Source organism: Perca flavescens, chromosome 16 (assembly GCF_004354835.1).
Source record: "Perca flavescens isolate YP-PL-M2 chromosome 16, PFLA_1.0, whole genome shotgun sequence".
In the NCBI taxonomy this organism is placed as follows: Eukaryota; Metazoa; Chordata; class Actinopteri; order Perciformes; family Percidae; genus Perca; species Perca flavescens.
In genome coordinates this window covers 31,455,623-31,473,122 of record NC_041346.1, presented here as the reverse complement: position 1 = coordinate 31,473,122, position 17,500 = coordinate 31,455,623, and the positions used below count along the sequence as shown (strand labels likewise).

General features: G+C 43.4%; 1 protein-coding gene across 4 annotated transcripts in view; it reads left to right on the top strand.

The window, feature by feature from the left end:
- The window catches only part of ppp3ccb (protein phosphatase 3, catalytic subunit, gamma isozyme, b), a 54,012-nt gene that overhangs the window by 11,946 nt on the left and 24,566 nt on the right, over positions 1-17,500 (top strand). For all 4 annotated transcript variants that reach the window (XM_028601198.1, XM_028601197.1, XM_028601196.1 and 1 more), the window contains 5 exons: positions 4,833-5,030; positions 6,020-6,144; positions 14,575-14,686; positions 15,079-15,224; positions 16,572-16,711. In XM_028601198.1, coding sequence (XP_028456999.1) covers positions 4,833-5,030; positions 6,020-6,144; positions 14,575-14,686; positions 15,079-15,224; positions 16,572-16,711 — 721 coding nt within the window. The remainder of the gene's footprint in view (positions 1-4,832; positions 5,031-6,019; positions 6,145-14,574; positions 14,687-15,078; positions 15,225-16,571; positions 16,712-17,500) is intronic.

Below are 17,500 nucleotides of genomic sequence, written 5' to 3'. Positions count from 1 at the left end.
TCGATCGTGGTCCTGTATTGATTAGTTCAGTGTGTTGTATCGTGGTCCTGTATTGATTAGTTCAGTGTGTCGATCGTGGTCCTGTATTGATTAGTTCAGTGTGTCGATCGTGGTCCTGTATTGATTAGTTCAGTGTGTCGATCGTGGTCCTGTATTGATTAGTTCAGTGTGTTGTATCGTGGTCCTGTATTGATTAGTTCAGTGTGTCGTATCGTGGTCCTGTATTGATTAGTTCAGTGTGTCGATCGTGGTCCTGTATTGATTAGTTCAGTGTGTCGATCGTGGTCCTGTATTGATTAGTTCAGTGTGTTGTATCGTAGTCCTGTATTGATTAGTTCAGTGTGTTGTATCGTGGTCCTGTATTGATTAGTTCAGTGTGTTGTATCGTGGTCCTGTATTGATTAGTTCAGTGTGTTGTATCGTGGTCCTGTATTGATTAGTTCAGTGTGTTGTATCGTGGTCCTGTATTGATTAGTTCAGTGTGTTGTATCGTGGTCCTGTATTGATTAGTTCAGTGTGTTGTATCGTGGTCCTGTATTGATTAGTTCAGTGTGTGTATTGGTCCTGTATTGATAAGTTCCTGTATTGGTCCTGTATTGATTAGTTCAGTGTGTAGTATCGTGGTCCTGTATTGATTAGTTCAGTGTGTTGTATCGTGGTCCTGTATTGATTAGTTCAGTGTGTTGTATCGTGGTCCTGTATTGATTAGTTCAGTGTGTTGTATCGTGGTCCTGTATTGATTAGTTCAGTGTGTTGTATCGTGGTCCTGTATTGATTAGTACTTGTATACATATACACCGACAGGAGAGCCACTGCACAATCGCGCGCCGCCATCTTTGTTGACATGAGTGAACGTCATAATGCGCAGGGTAAGAACTAGTAGCAGCTATCTCTCGTGCGGGACGATCGTGATTTTGTACAAAAAATACAGTCAAACAAACCCCTACAGTATTAACATCGCTACATATAATTGTTTAGAAGGTTATATTGTGCGTTATTTGTTTTCTCTTTAACTTCCTTCAGCTCTTTTCATGTTTGGGGGGGTCAGATTGTACAAATTATGAAATATTCGATATCCCAATTCTGTCCAGACAACAATTTGGATATTATCGTCTAAACGATATATCGCCCACCTCTACACACACTACGCACTATGCACACACTACACACTGCTCTCAGTGAGGAGCGGGTGGAGTGAAAGGTGAGAGGAGTCTCTCTGCAGCGTGAGTTTAGTGTGCTGTCACATTTCTCGACCCTGTATTTGTGATCCAAATATCTGAAGTTAAAGAAATCCTGGAGCTTTCTTAGTGGGTATACTGCGTATTCCTGCGTATCACGTAGACCACTGCCGCTGGCTGGAGATGGAAGTTTAATCGATGCGAAACCTAAAGAGCGTTTTTGGTCAGTCGGCCATGACACCAGCTCCCCCAGCTTCTTAAGACACTTTTTAAATATGCAAGTCACAATTAAAACTTTACATTTTGGCACCTCCTTTTAATTTCAGTATCGAAAACCCATTCGACGCACTTTCTCTCCTGTGTGTGTGTGTGTGTGTCTGTCTGTCTGTGTGTGTGTGTGTTTGTGTGTGTGTGTGTGTGTGTGTGTGTGTGTGTGTGTGTGTGTGTGTTTTCAGGTATTAAGCTGTTTGGTATTTCCTCCCAGGGGCGGCTTTGTGCTGCCAAACTGTTCTCCTTTGTCTTCAGGTCAGGCCCCAACACGCCGCCATGATGCATCAGCGTCTCCACTGCAGCTCTGGAAATATCACCGAAACTACTGACTTCGGAGTGTGTGTGTGTGTGTGTGTGTGTGTGTGTGTGTGTGTGTGTGTGTGTGTGTGTGTGTGTGTGTGTGTGTGTGTGTGTGTGTGTGTGTGTGTGTGTGTGTGTGTGTGTGTGTACTTAGTTACTCTGGTTATTAGTTACTCTGGTTATTAGTTACTCTGGTTATTAGTTACTCTGGTTATTAGTTACTCTGGTTATTAGTTACTATGGTTCTTAGTTACTCTGGTTCTTAGTTACTCTGGTTCTTAGTTACTCTGGTTCTTAGTTACTCCGGTTGTGTGTGTGTGTGTGTGTGTGTGTAAATTCAACAACACAAGTTCACCTGTTTCAACATTAAAATAAAATAATATCAGTGCAATAATAATCAGTTTGAGGGCCGGTTTGGGGGTGTGATGAACAGTGGTGATAATAGTCACATTAATAATGGAACAGTGACTGGATGTAGCGGGAAGCTGCAGGGTTCAGCAGGAAGCAGCAGGGTTCAGCAGGAAGCTGCAGGGTTCAGCAGGAAGCTGCAGGGTTCAGCAGGAAGCTGCAGGGTTCAGCAGGAAGCAGCAGGGTTCAGCAGGGTTCAGCAGGAAGCAGCAGGGTTCAGCAGGAAGCAGCAGGGTTCAGCAGGAAGCAGCAGGGTTCAGCAGGAAGCTGCAGGGTTCAGCAGGAAGCAGCAGGGTTCAGCAGGAAGCAGCAGGGTTCAGCAGGAAGCAGCAGGGTTCAGCAGGAAGCAGCAGGGTTCAGCAGGAAGCAGCAGGGTTCAGCAGGAAGCAGCAGGGTTCAGCAGGAAGCAGCAGGGTTCAGCGGGAAGCAGCAGGGTTCAGCGGGAAGCAGCAGGAAGCAGCAGGGTTCAGCGGGAAGCAGCAGGAAGCTGCAGGGTTCAGCGGGAAGCAGCAGGAAGCTGCAGGGTTCAGTGGGAAGCAGCAGGAAGCAGCAGGGTTCGGCGGGAAGCAGCAGGGTTCGGCGGGAAGCTGCAGGGTTCAGCGGGAAGTGAAATGTAAAATTTACATGCCGTCTCAGCTAGCGGTTAGCCAAATTAGCTGTTAGTTAAACTAACGTTAGCTTAACTGTGGAGGCTGACGGACGGCAGACCGCTACAATCAGCTAGCGGTTAGCCAAATTAACTGTTAGCTAAAGTAACGTTAGCTTCCCAGTGGAGGCTAACGGCAGACCGCTATAATCACCTAGCGGTCCGCCCGAATTAGCTATTAGCTAAACTAACGTTAGCGCCCCGGTGGAGGCTAGCGTGGGAAGAGATCGGATAGTGTCGTAAATCCTCGTATCACAGCGCATGCGCAGAACGGATTGTGCAGGTGGAACGGATCGGGTACTGACACGAGCCCTGGGTATCCTGCTCTGCCTTTGACAAAATGAAAGCTCAGATGGACCAATCAGGAATCTTCTCCTTATGAGGTCATAAGGAGCAAGGTTACCTCCCCTTTCTCTGCTTTGCCCGCCCAGAGAATTTGCCCCCCCCATGAGAGAGAGAGAGACATCATGGCTTTCAAACGAGCAAAGTGGCAGCTGGTCAAGGCCAGATTTGTATTCTTATTGTAACGTCGACTGACATTTTCAGGAATTAATGGTCATGGAAATTTGCCGAAAAGTATTGGTTAAAATGCGTATGAACCCTGCATTTAACAAGCTGACATCACACACGTTTACCAGTTCAACCGATTGACGGATTATTAGAATATTTGACAATTTAAGGATTAATCTTTGCAGCTGGAGTCTCGACACAGATGTCAGTGAACCAGGATCAGCTGTTTGTATCCGGGTGTGCTCTGTGTCTGTGACTCTGTCCTTTTATTCGGGGGAGCATCTCCTCTTGTCATTGCTTCATTTTAACCCTTGTGTTGTCGTCTCGTCAACCTGCAACCTTCTTTTTCTCTAGGTCGAAATTTCAACTTTTTGTTGTTGCTTTTTTCTACACTTTTCTCGACATTTTTGTCAATTTCATTCAATTATTTTGTCGCTTTTTCCGATGTCCCCCCCCCACTTTTTTTCCAATTTGGCGTCACTTTTTTTAAACACGTTTTGGCCACCTGTTGGCGATGTTTTTGATCACTTTTACGTTTTTTTTTTTTTTTTTTTTTTTTTTTTTTGGTCATTTTTTTCAGCATTCAAATTTTTTTTTATTTTTGTTGACTTGTTTTTCGAAGCTTTTTCCAACGTTCTTTTGTCATAGTTCTGATACAGAAAGTTTTTATAAACGTGTCTAATTTGACAACCGGAGGATTAAAGTCATCCCCTTTTATTTGGAGGAACATCTCCCGTTAGTATTGCTTCATTTTAAAAGCTTAGGTAACATTATTATTATTATTATTATTTATTTATTACATTTATATAGCGTAGTGGTGGGGGAAACCGGAAAACCCGGAGAAAACCCACGCAGACACGGGGAGAACATGCAAACTCCACACAGAAAGGCCTGGATTTGAACCCAGAACCTTCTTGCTGTGAGGCCACAGCACTAACCACTAGAGATGTACCGATACCAGTATCGGTATCTGTATCGGCTCCGATACTGCCTAAAACGCTGGTATCGGGAAGTACTGGAGTTTCTGCACCGATCCGATACCACGTAATAAAGCCCTAAAGAAAATCTACATTAAAGTAGTTTATTTATGTTCTTTTTCCGTTATAACTGACTGTCAAACTGGAGAATAAAAGAAAGTTCTGGGGCATTCATTGTTTGTGTTTGTTCATGTTTCACAAAGAGTTTAACCTGAGCCAGACCGACAACAAAGATAGAAATCATATCACATCCATACAGAGATAGTAGTATACAGCTGTTAAAACATAATAAAATATATGACACTGGTATCGGATCGGTACTCGGTATCGGCCGATACGCAAGTTCAGGTATCGGAATCGGTATCGGGAAGCAAAAAAGTGGTATTGGACCATCTCTACTAACCACTGGGCCACCGTGCTGCCCAACACGTAACACTAGTTCACTGTAGAAACCGGACCAAGCCTTCCTGTCTTCAGAGTGCTGTGTGCTGACGTCAGTGTGCAGCTGACTCTCTCGGACTCTCTCTCCCATCTGTTTTGTAGCGGTGCCGTATCCTCCCGGTACGCGCCTGTCGGTCAAAGACCTGTACGTGGACGGGAGGCCCAGCGTGGACGTGCTGAAGGCCCATCTGGTGAAGGAGGGTCGGCTGGAGGAGGAGACGGCTCTACGTATCATCAACGACGGAGCAGGCATCCTGCGCCAGGAGAAATGCATGCTGGAAGTGGAAGCCCCCATCACAGGTGACGTATATTAATTACAGCATTAATGACAGTTTCCCTAAAGGCGCTGACACACCGAGCCGATAATCGGCCTGGCGAGGTCGGTGACTCGAGTCTGTTCGGTGTGTTCAGTGCCGTCGGCGTTCGTTGTGGGCCGACCTGACTTGCTGGGTCGGAGGGGCGAGCAGTCGGACTCAAATGACCAATCTGATTGGTGGAGTGAGGCCGACTGCCCGTCCGGCTAACCCGGAAATAACGAGTGAGATGAGTGACGAACGGCCTCTCAAAATGTGACGAAAATCTTTTAAACTGAACTTTGCTGATCTGAAATGAAGACAGATTCAGCAACTACACACACACACACACAGACACACACACACACACACACACACACACACACACACACACACACACACACACACACACACACACACACGGCCTATTTCTCTCTTAAAATGTTTTCAGAAACAGGTTTTGGTGAACTATTTTAGTACGATATGAGATCGTATTTCGAATGAGCCGCTATTACCATCGACTGGAGAAGCCAGACCCACGTGACGTGTTGTCATTTCCGTTTAGTATAGCGCACCTGCAGAACGTACGCTCAAGTCGGCGTCTCTTCGGTGTGTTCTGAGGCACTTTTTGGACCTCGGGGAGACTGATCAGTCCGACTGGCTTTTTCGCCGACGCTCGGCTGTCTGGTTGGGGTGTCTGGGCCTTAAAGCTGCCTACTTCTTCCTTTTTGTTTTGTGGACATTTGGTGTGTTTGAAACTACTAAATGTGACCTGAATGGTAGCTCCCATTTACTTTTAATTAATTAGACTTTAAGTAATGTGTACACAGAAAGAACAGCTGATTCTGATCACCTGTAATCTCAGAAGGATTCTGATTGGCTTTCAGTGTATATCTATTGTTCATCAAATAGCTCTGAAAGGGATCCCAACCATAGCATTCTCAGCTGTTCTCAGTGTGGACGGCCCTTTAACCTGACTTGTGTTTGTGCGTGCAGTGTGTGGAGACGTCCACGGGCAGTTCTTTGACCTGATGAAGCTGTTCGAGGTGGGCGGATCCCCCAGCAGCACCCGCTACCTGTTCCTCGGAGACTACGTGGACCGAGGATACTTCAGCATCGAGGTAGGTACAAGCCCCCAGGAACGGCGCCATGTCTTAAAGCATAAACCATTAATACATCCATTGGTATGTACAGCTTGTAACTAATCCGAACTCTGCTGTACAATTAATTGTCTCAGAAATAATTGCCGGTTAACAATGTACTTGACTCTGTAAGAGCCAATTAGTGCCCTTGGTATAAATAGGAACCAATCTTTGGTTCCTTGGGTGCAACCCGGAAGCACATACAGATATTCACCACACGCACACACCATTACACAGGCAGACATACCTGTGTCTTGTGATTTGTCTAGAAACCCGACTAAGATCTTGTGGAAATAAATGGAACCAAAGGTTTTAACTGCACATATGACTTGGACTTTCATTGATCAAAAAGGTAAAAAGTGCGTCAATTACTCTACCCGTGGAGCACCACATCAGGGGCTGAAAGCGCCGATGCTCATTCTCACATGTTGATTTTGAGTCTAGAAGACGAATGCGTATGTCCTTTTGTGTGAACTGATAAAGGTACAAGGCCACAGTAAAATCTCCTCTCCCATATCCGCTATTCCCTTGCCAGCCGAGATGTACGGGGGATGTGACCCCAGCTGTGAAAGTAGGGAACAGGGGATTAGATGAAGTGGTTATAAGACATCTTCTGTAGATTTAGAAGTATCTGGCAGGATCTTTTATCTTTATGTGTCCTGTGATAAAATGTAAAGTCATGTTTAGAACAGAACATGTGTGATTGTCACTCCCCTTTTACCCATTGTGCATTTAAGCTCAGTTTTTCTTCTTACTCATTTGAAGAACCTTTTCCACCCCGAGCTGACGTGCTTTTTGTGAAATTGTGTTCCTCCTATATTTGCAAATATATCTTTTAATGAAATTCAAAAACCTAGACGTCAGCTGGTTGAGTCTCCAGAGGCTGGTTTTAAAATGTAAGACGCCCCTGTTTCAACAGCCAATAGATATCATACATACAACAACATAGACATCTATCTTGTTATCTTCTAAAGTCGGCTACAATAAAATTATCCATAATCCATTTTATGTTTGCTACAACCGGTTAATGGAGGCTCGGCGTGCGCCCGCGCAAAAGTGCCTGAAGAGTGACTGAAGAGAGGGAGCGCCTCGGACAAAGCTGGGAATCGGAGAAATAAAACGTGTTTTCACTTATTAATCTCTAGAAATGTAACTTTACCAAGCATCTTACGGTCACTAAAGTCATCCACATTCATATTTAGTAGGGCTGTGTGCTCGATTGAAGAAATTCTTAGTCGACTAACATGCATTCAACTTTATCGACTAGTCGATTAGTTGATTTAATCGACAGATCTGTAAATCTGAGTTTCTCCGCAAAGAGTCATGCTAAAAGCACCACTTTAATTCTTGTGTTTACCAGAGATGTGCTCGTACGTTTCTTGGAAATAAGTCATTCAGCATGAAAACAGCATCAGACATGACTAATGGACTACAGAGATCTAAGCTGACTGAGACCAAAACCACCGATTAGTGGTTTTTGTAATCGACTAAGAGGGAGGAGCCTTCATATTTAGACGCAACGAATGATCTATCCAGCTGCAAAAAGCCTGGAAGTTGGATGTTAGGAAGGAAGTATAAAGAGTCGTTGATATGGAGATGATGCACCGTCTCTTCTAGGGCTGTCCTCGACTGAAGAAGTTCTTAGTCGACTAACACTTATAGGATTTTGTCGACTAATCGATTAGTTGATTTAATTGACAGAGCTGTGCGCTTTGAGAGGTGGTTAAGACTAGAAAAGCACAATATAAATGTAGTTAATTAACCATCTGTAAAACTGAGTTTCTCCACAATTAATCCTGCAAAAGCACCACTTTAAATCTCGTGTTTACCATAAATGTGCTCAGAAGTTTCTTGGAAATGAGTAATTAAGCATGAATAAGCATAAAAAATGACTAATCGACTAAAGAAATCTCAGTCGACTAAGACCAAAACGACCGATTAGTCGACTAATCGACTAAGAGGTGGCAGCCCTGGTCTCGTCTCGTCTCATTGGTGGGAACTGGCAGGTTACAGAACACGCAGCAAGTTTCAACTCGTCTCGTCACACATCTTTGGTGTGAACTGGGCTTGACACTGGCGAGACTTTTTGCCCAAACGGGCGAGTGGGTTGTTATATACTTGCCCCGGGGCCATCGGGCGTTGGACCCTTATCGGTGAACCCTGCTCGTGTTTGTGTTTCTGGCATTTCAGCTGACATTTGGCTGCTCAGCTTCAGCTTAGCAGTGCGTCTTTAAATAGGGGTAGGACATGAAAGCCACGCTGTTTGTCTCCTCGCCCTCTTGACTGCCATTCTCTGCGCACACACACAAAGACACACAAAGACACACATAAACACACAATTAGACACACACGCACAATTAGGCACACACATGCACGCACGCACACACGCACACTTAGGCACACACACACAGAGAGAGAGAGAGAGAGAGAGAGAGACACACACTCTCTCATGCACGCACGCACGCATGCACACACACACAAAGACACACAAAGACACACATAAACACAATTAGACACACACGCACAATTAGGCACACACATGCACGCACACACACACACAGAGAGAGAGAGAGAGACACACACTCTCTCATGCACGCACGCACGCATGCGCACACACACAAAGACACACAAAGACACACATAAACACACAATTAGACACACACACACACGCACAATTAGGCACACACATGCACGCACACACACACACAGAGAGAGAGAGAGAGAGAGAGAGAGACACACACTCTCTCATGCACGCACGCACGCATGCACGCACACTAATGCGCACACACACACACACACACACACACTCAGATACACACACACACACACACACGCACTTACGCGCACTCACACAAACTCACACTCACAAACTCACACTCTGTCTCACACACACACACAGAGACACACAAACTCGCACACAAAATCACACACACTCTACGCACATGCACACATACACACACTTGCGGTACGTGCACACACACACGCCTCTCCTCCAGGCTAGGTCTGTTTCCCATTTCCAAAACAATCCGGGGAAGGCCGGAGTGTGTCTTGTTGCGTCGCTATGGATGGCATGACGTTTTTATTGGCTGCTGCCTGCTTCCTTGTTAGGGCGAGGGGTGGATATCCTGCAACTCGGTCTGTCTTCACAGCTCTTGTTTGTCTCTCAGAGAGGTTTTATTTTATTATCGAGTTCCAAAGACGGAGTCAGAATCTGGGTCAGATACATTTTTATATTTGTAATAAGCAGACGCTCCATTGAACCAGATTAATTTAGAAGTAATTTCTCTTCAGAAAGCCTCAGACCACATGACTGCTGTACAGTTTGTCTAAGCTCTGAATGTTCCACATGTCTGTCAAAAGAAGCAATACAATCTCCCTTAATTATACATTTGATTATTTATAAGCTGTTTAGTAACTCACAAAAACGGCAGAAAAACTTCTTGACTTAAAAAAAACCATACAAAGGTACTATATTTTTTGTATGTATGTATGTATGTATGTATGTATGTACTTAGTGTGTGCAGCGGTGTGTGCAGAGTGACTGCAGAGGAGAGTTTTAAGTTTAGTAGCAAAGGTATGAAGTGAATGTACAGCAGCACATGGATGTGTAACAAGAAAGGTACAGCAGAGTTGTGTGCACTGTATCAAAGTAAGTACGATTATTTGATTAGGACAATGCACATTAATCAACATTTCTGTAAATGTGCCAGTGTTAGCCAGTCGGCTAATTTTCAACTGTAGTCGTACTGCAGCAGTAGGACTACAGTACTACTAAGCTGTAGCAGGAACACCTGCGGAGGAAGGTCTGGCCAGTCCACCCAGCATTCCTGGATGGGAGGAAAACCTGCTGTGGTTTATCGGCATTCCTTTAAACCAATCACAATCGTCTTGGGGCGGGGCTAAGCTCCGGACGAAGCCACGGTGCCTCTTTCTAGTCTCAGGAAGGAACTTGTTTTGGTGGAACATGTGTAACGTTCAAAAGTAGTTTTAGTCGTGCAACAGAAAACTCAGATAGGACAGATAGTCTAGCTAGCTAGCAGACTACCGTGAGACCTGACTTAGATAACACGCTGCGATGTTTCTGCAGGGTAAATAGTGTTGGTGGTGTTGTCACAGTGAATTCTTCTGGTTCCAGGCCTGTTTAGTTTGGAACAACAGCTGGTGAGATCTGGCTGCTTTGTCGCCGCCTTCAGAAAAAACATTTAACAGGTGGTTTGATGCAGAACAAAAACACTTGAGTGGATGACTGGCAGCAGAAAAGAGTGGGTATGTTTGGGAGGTTAAGTATGACGTGCGTCTGTTTCAGTGTGCAGTAGCTCCTTTAGTGATAACAAATCTCCCCGCTTCAACGTTTTAAGATCCTGATAACACTCACAAAAGCACTTGTTATCAACAGTAACTCATCCCCTTCTTTGTTGAACTTTTTGCTGCAGAAATCTAGTGAACAAAATAGTTGTTTAGTGTTTAGTCATAGACTTTATTGTCATTATTCAAGCACATTGCAATGGTGTCAACCTCAAATGGTGCATCATATTACAGTGTTTCCCACAGATTAGGAAGCAACTTGGGGCGGTGGGTGTGTACGTGAGCGAGACACAAGTGACAGAGAAGAGCAGGGAAAGGAAATGCAGAAGAACGTATTTTAAATAGTGTTTAAAAAATAATAATAATAACGAAAAGCAATGTGAACGCCACACAATAGTGTATGTGTGGGAAACCCTGTATTAACCCTTGTGTTGTCCTCAGGGTCAAATTTCACCCGTTTTTAAAGTTTTTTTATATCAGAAATATGGGTTTCTTTTAACCAAATTCCCACAAAATAAACTGGATGCATGCATGTACGTAGAATGGGACCCATGCAACGTTCTTCACAGGTAAAATAAATGATCACTTTATTTGGTTTTATAGCATGTTTACATGGTTTCAAAACAGAATCGTGACCAAAATTTGACATAAACCAGTCTGGGATCCACTCAACATCCTCTCATCTTAACTATTAGTCAAATTAATTCATAGTTTCTGCTTTTTTATAACTCATACATTAGGTTTAATGTCCTATAACTTTGGCAGCGTCCCAAAAGAAGTTCATTTTCAGTTTTGACCCGCAACTTCATGGTCACGGAAAGACAACACGGGGGTTAAAGGAATAATAGACAGTTCTTTCTTTAGAGAATTATTTACATACTAATACAGAAGTAATCTCTCTGTCATCACTATAGCCAGGTCCGAAGCGGAATCTGTGGGCTGTTTTTTCCAGCTTTGGGTGGAAACATGTTAACATTCTGACTTTTATTTAAGTTCTTTTAATTTGTTTTTAAATCTGCCGATTCTGTGTGACCCTGCTTATAACTAGGGTTGGCTATCGTTTGGATTTTTACGATTCCGATGCCGAATCAGTACTTTTAAAACGATTCCTATTCCTAAACCGATTTCTTGAAAAAGTGTAATATGTTTACTAGCGATTACGTGCAGTGAACGGTTAATATGCTTTTACGTTTGTTTTGGTGAGCCCAGAGGGAAAATATGGCATCTTAAAAGTATCTCTACATTTACGGTAGCTAGCTAACGGTAGACTACAGAGAAAGGGGGAGATTTTTACCAAACTAACACAATACACTAAAATCACACAACTCCAGCACCTAAGTGTCCATGGAGGTTGGGAAACACAAACCTGATTAACTCTTGTGTTGACTTTGGGTCAAATTGACCAGTTTTCAGTTTTTGTTGAATATCAGAAAATATGAGCTGTAGAAATAAGCGCTGAACATGTGTAGAAGACACATTTAACAATTTAAAACGTTGGAAAAAGCTTTTTTTTTTCAAGGTTGACGGGAAAACAACACAAGGGTTAAACTCCTCTAGTAGTGTGCTGCTGGTGTGCTCTCCATGTCACTCTTTGCCTTCTTATCACCCCCACCCCCACTCTATTAGAGCACTGATTACACACAGGTGTGCAACAGGCCAAGGGAGGAGGGCTGAATGAGGGACAGACAGAGAGGGAGAAAACAAGACACACACACACACCAGAGGCACATGTAACAGATATATAATATGATATTGTATTTACATGTCATGCCACTAAGTGGCCCCCACCCCATATGGAATTACATAACCCAAATACAAAAGCAATTTCATCCACAGCACAACAACACACTCTACACTCTACTTTAAGTGACTTTGAGTCTATGAAAAGCACTATATAAATTCAGTTTATTATTATTATTATAATTATTATTATTATTATTATTATTATTATTATTATTACTTTACACAAAATAAGGAATAAAGCCAACCCATTACAGCAGCCACAACACAATAGTGTAACCCATACATTGTCCAAACTAGAACTAAACATTTCATATGTTAAACTAAACTACGGACTGAGGGTGTGAGGAGACCCACAGCTCACGAGAACCAGACGAGATTTTAGCACTTTTAAAAGAAATCTACAATTAAGAAATGTGACTTTCCTCAGCGTTACAAGGAATTAGGCTGCTCTTGATTTATGGCCATTTTAAGACTAGGGGAGAACATTTCTCTTTGTTTTGTATTTTTTTTTCACCGAGAGGCAGCTACTCTTTTGCAGGAACGCCCTGATCACATTCACACAGTTGCACACATTCATACCTTGGAAGCTGCCCAGTACAACCACTGTCTGATCTGCTGGCACACTGAGCAGTGGTGGTAATGAGGGAGGGCCAAGCGCTGCTCTTTCACTTCCCCCACCAGGATATTTTTTATCCTGTTGGTCTGGGGATTGAACCGACAACCTCCCAGTCACAAGCTCTCTTCTCTAACCTTTAGGCCACCACTGCCCTACAGTTTAATTTCATTGAAAGTGAAGGGAGGTTTTGCTTTCTGACTCTGCGTCACACTGAACTGCATACTGCAGTCTGTGTGGAGAGAGAGAGAGAGAGAGAGAGAGAGAGAGAGAGAGAGAGAGAGAGAGAGAGAGAGAGAGAGAGAGAGAGAGAGAGAGAGAGAGAGAGAGAGAGAGAGAGAGAGAGAGAGAGAGAGAGAGAGAGAGAGAGAGAGATCTAACGCTGTGTTTTACAAGCAGCTTTTTACAACTCAGCTACCGCTCTGTAAAAGTGAACTCAGAGTCAACTTTGGTGAAAGGGAGGGGAGGGGGATCCTTTCTGCTAGTTTAGAGGTCCAAGCCAGACTCCTCAGTTGGATTAGAAGACCAAACAGGTCCGACTCAGTGTACTAGCTGCTGCTCTGCACTTCTTCAACGAGAGATCTCGTCATATTTAACGTCGTCACACCTCTGTTACTAACAAGCCAACAGGGAATGTCTCTTCCAGAGAGAGAATCATCAATACAAAGCAGTCTTCCTTTTAGCCCACGCTTGTTCTTAAAAGTCTGAAAATAAAAATGTTTTATGTTCAAACAACCAGACCAACAGATCTGCTGTATATCTTGGCTCTTCCACTAGAAGTGTGTCGTGGTGTCTGTATCTGAAGAGTGCCTGTCCTCTTTCTTAGATTATCTCTTTTCTTTTGATTTGACTGTGTGCCGGATGTTTCTGGGCGGTAAAAAAAACCTACCAGTTAGGGGTGGGAATCACCAGAGGCCTCACGATACAATATCCTCTCGATACTTATGTCACGATACAATATTATTGCGATTTTAAAAATGTTGCAATATTCTGCGATATATTGCAATGTATTACCGTTTTTTTCCAACTTCAGATTTTTCCCAATTTCAAATGATGTCCCCAAAGGAAAATTTTGTCAACATCTGTTTTATCTAAAAAGATATATTTCTCGGTTTGTTCATCTCACTTCAATTGTATTGCTGCAAAATGGGATTGTGAAGCAGACAAACTGACCAACACATATATAATAAAAGATCGATACTCTGCGTCTGTGTATCGATACAGTATTGCCACGAAAAATATCGCGATACTACGCTGTATTGATGTTTTTCCCCCACCCCTACTACCAGTATACAATACCCAAGTACACATCATGCAACATGTCATGATATTAGTGGTGCGCTATATATATCGGCCACCGATATGGTCATTTTTTTAACACCTCGGTATTGGTTTGATGTCAAATTATATATAATTATATAAATATTATATTTTTCTTCTGAAAATCTGATGCCAGTCATATTTTACACACCGGTAAAGGTGCCCAATATCAGTCATTTTGGAAAATAAATCACAAAAGTAAAAAAAAGAAATGCGTTCTTTATTGGATTATCATAAAAATGTGTTTTCTATACAGAGATATCGACATCGGTAAATATCGATATCGGCAATAACAGCAATATTAATATCTGTTATCGATATCGGCCACCATTTTCCCATCGGTGCATCTCTACCTGATACATGTCACCCAGGCCTGTATTCCATGTCCCCCTGTTTGAATGAAGTGTTTGCCCGTGTCTCCCTTCCAGTGTGTGCTGTACCTGTGGGCTCTGAAGATCAACCACCCCAACACGCTCTTCCTCCTCAGAGGCAACCACGAGTGCCGGCATCTCACAGAGTACTTCACCTTCAAACAGGAGTGTAAGTCCTCCACATCCTCTTCTCTTGTTTGTCTTTTAAAGGTCTCGGCCATGAGCAAACACACTTATCTCGCCGTTAAGGCCGTTTTACAGTTGGGCGGAGGCTCCACACAGAGCTCTCGCCATAGCCTACGTAAGTGACCTGATGTGTGTGTGTGTGTGTGTGTGTGTGTGTGTGTGTGTGTGTGTGTATTGGCTGCAGTGATGTATGTGTGACTAATACTAAATAAATAATATTTGTGTGGTGGTATGTGTATGGTTATAGACTGTGCAATGCCTGATAGGGTACTGGTGCAATAAGATGAATTTCTCCAATAGGAGACAATAAAGGCTTGTCTTATCTTATCTTGTCTCATCTGACCTGACAGCGATGTGTTCTTCTGTGTCCTGCAGGTAAGATAAAGTACTCCGAGCGCGTGTATGACGCCTGTATGGATGCGTTTGACTGCCTGCCTCTGGCTGCTCTCCTCAACCAGCAGTTCCTCTGCGTGCACGGAGGTCTGAGCCCCGAGGTCACCTGCCTGGACGACATACGAAAGGTAACTCAACCGTCTCGGGCAAACATCTCATATTTCGGTAATTTTTTTGGGGGGCATTTTTAGGCCTTTTATTTCCACAGGACAGATGAAGACATGAAAGGGGAGCTTTATCGGGTGATAACTCAGAAATTATGTTGGGAGACTTCAAAGATGACGATCAGTCCGAAGAATTCAAATCAAATCAAATGCAGCTTTATTCAAACAGTGGACAAACCTTCATGACAACGAGACAACCCTGAGCATACAGACGTGTCTGCCCAAGGATGACCCACATGTACATCAGAATGGATCCTCTTTAAACTCTTTTTGTGCTCACACAGACAAAGATATCTATTTCAGCGCACCAGTTTACTCTTGACCTGCACCTTTCATGGCCGATGCTCCTAATAGATTCCCACATTCCTGGCTCCAGTTCCTCGGTGTGAAAGTTGTGCCCAAACTCATAATAGATTCATACATTCTAAGCTAGGTTTTTCTGTGAGACCTGTCACCTTAAAACTGACTTGTCCATAGAAGCTCCTTAGAATAGATAAGATATCATGCACAGATATCACACCTATCAGGGAGAGAGAGAGGGGGGGGGGAATAGGGTTGGGTATCGTTTGGTTTTTTTTCGATTCCGGTGCTAAATCGATACTTTTAAAACGGTGCCGGTGCCTGAACCGGTACTTTTCAATAAAGTTAAAAAAAAAAAAGAAGAAAAAGAAAAATAAGGGTAGTAAAACAACAGTCAGTGACTTGTTTATTGCTAAGGCCATGGTCAAAATTAAAGATTTAATAATAATGTAATAACTATAACAATAACAATAACTTATTTCACCAGTAAATTGCTGTTGAACCCCAGATGGGAAAAGGGTATTTTACAATTACTGTCAATGCACCACGAGGCTACCTGTTTTAAGTGAATCTGTGTTGTTTAATTCCGACAACGGCAGCTGCAAGTGAACGCACCGTCTGTGTTGTTTAATTCCGACAACGGCAGCTGCAAGTGAACGCACCGTCTGTGTTGTTTAATTCCGACCATATAAACATACTGTATATCTATGAATTGTTACATCCCGCTGTAGAAGTCCTTCAAAGTGAAATCCAGTCACACTTTACACTGTTTAACGTTAGCTGTCAGCATTTTAACCGTGATTAATCCAGCTGCTAGCTAAAGCTAGGCTAACGTTACATGCTGTCAGGTGAAGTGTAAAGTCGAGCACCGAAATGAGGCACCGAAACTTTCGTTCTTATTCGGTCTCGTTACTACCGTTTACGTCGGCACCGAGTTTCGGTACCCAACCCTAAGGAGGGGATGACACGCAGCACGATTGGTTTAAACTGTGAACGTGTTTCTGTGTGCAGCTGGACCGGTTTAAAGAGCCTCCTGCGTTCGGGCCGATGTGCGACCTGCTGTGGTCGGACCCGGGCGAAGACTACGGCTCGGAGAAGACCCAGGAACACTTCTGCCACAACAGCGTGAGAGGCTGCTCTTATTTCTACAGGTATGGCTCTCGCTCTGCTGCTACTGCTGCTGCAAATGTTTCCACATTTAAAAAGCAGCCTGGTCTGTTAATCTGAGCTGATTAGAGCTTTTTACAAACAATGGCTTATCTCTGGATAAGTGGACCGCTGGGTAAATCCGCTGTCGGACAGATAGTGGAAATAAATATTAGCGTTCTCTGCTCTCTCTTAATATTTGTACTGAATTTGCCGTGTTGACACCACACGGAGGTCACAGCGAGGGGAAAGCTGCTGCTGCTCAAAGCCTCTTTCATCCTGCGTTCGTTTGTTTTAGTAGCAAGACGTTTAAATCATTCACTGAGAAATTGCAGCAAATTATTTCTCTAATAGAGGTCTGTGTGATTACAGCCACCTCTCATTATTAGTTCAAGTCCCATTCACTGCTCAGCTGCAACACAACCTTAAAGGGTAAATAACTTCAGTATTTGTCAACCTGGACCCTATTTACTGATGTTTTTTGTCTCTTAGTGACTCATGGGAGCAACGATCTTTGAAATTGGACAAGTATTGAGCCTGAAACATAGATGCAATGTAACGTTCCTTCAGTCAGCATCCACTAAATGTTCTGTTGTTGCTGCTGACAGACTGAGATTATTATTCTAAGAGTCTGGCAACATTATGGGATGGATCCCTACAGAGATAGAGCTTTTAGTTAAAGAGGAAGATCCTTTTAGTTTAACATGAAACAGCCCCGAAATCACCGTCACCAAACTCCGCCAGACTCCATGTAAATAATAAGGACTTTTAGTGTGTATAGAGCCAGCATATCT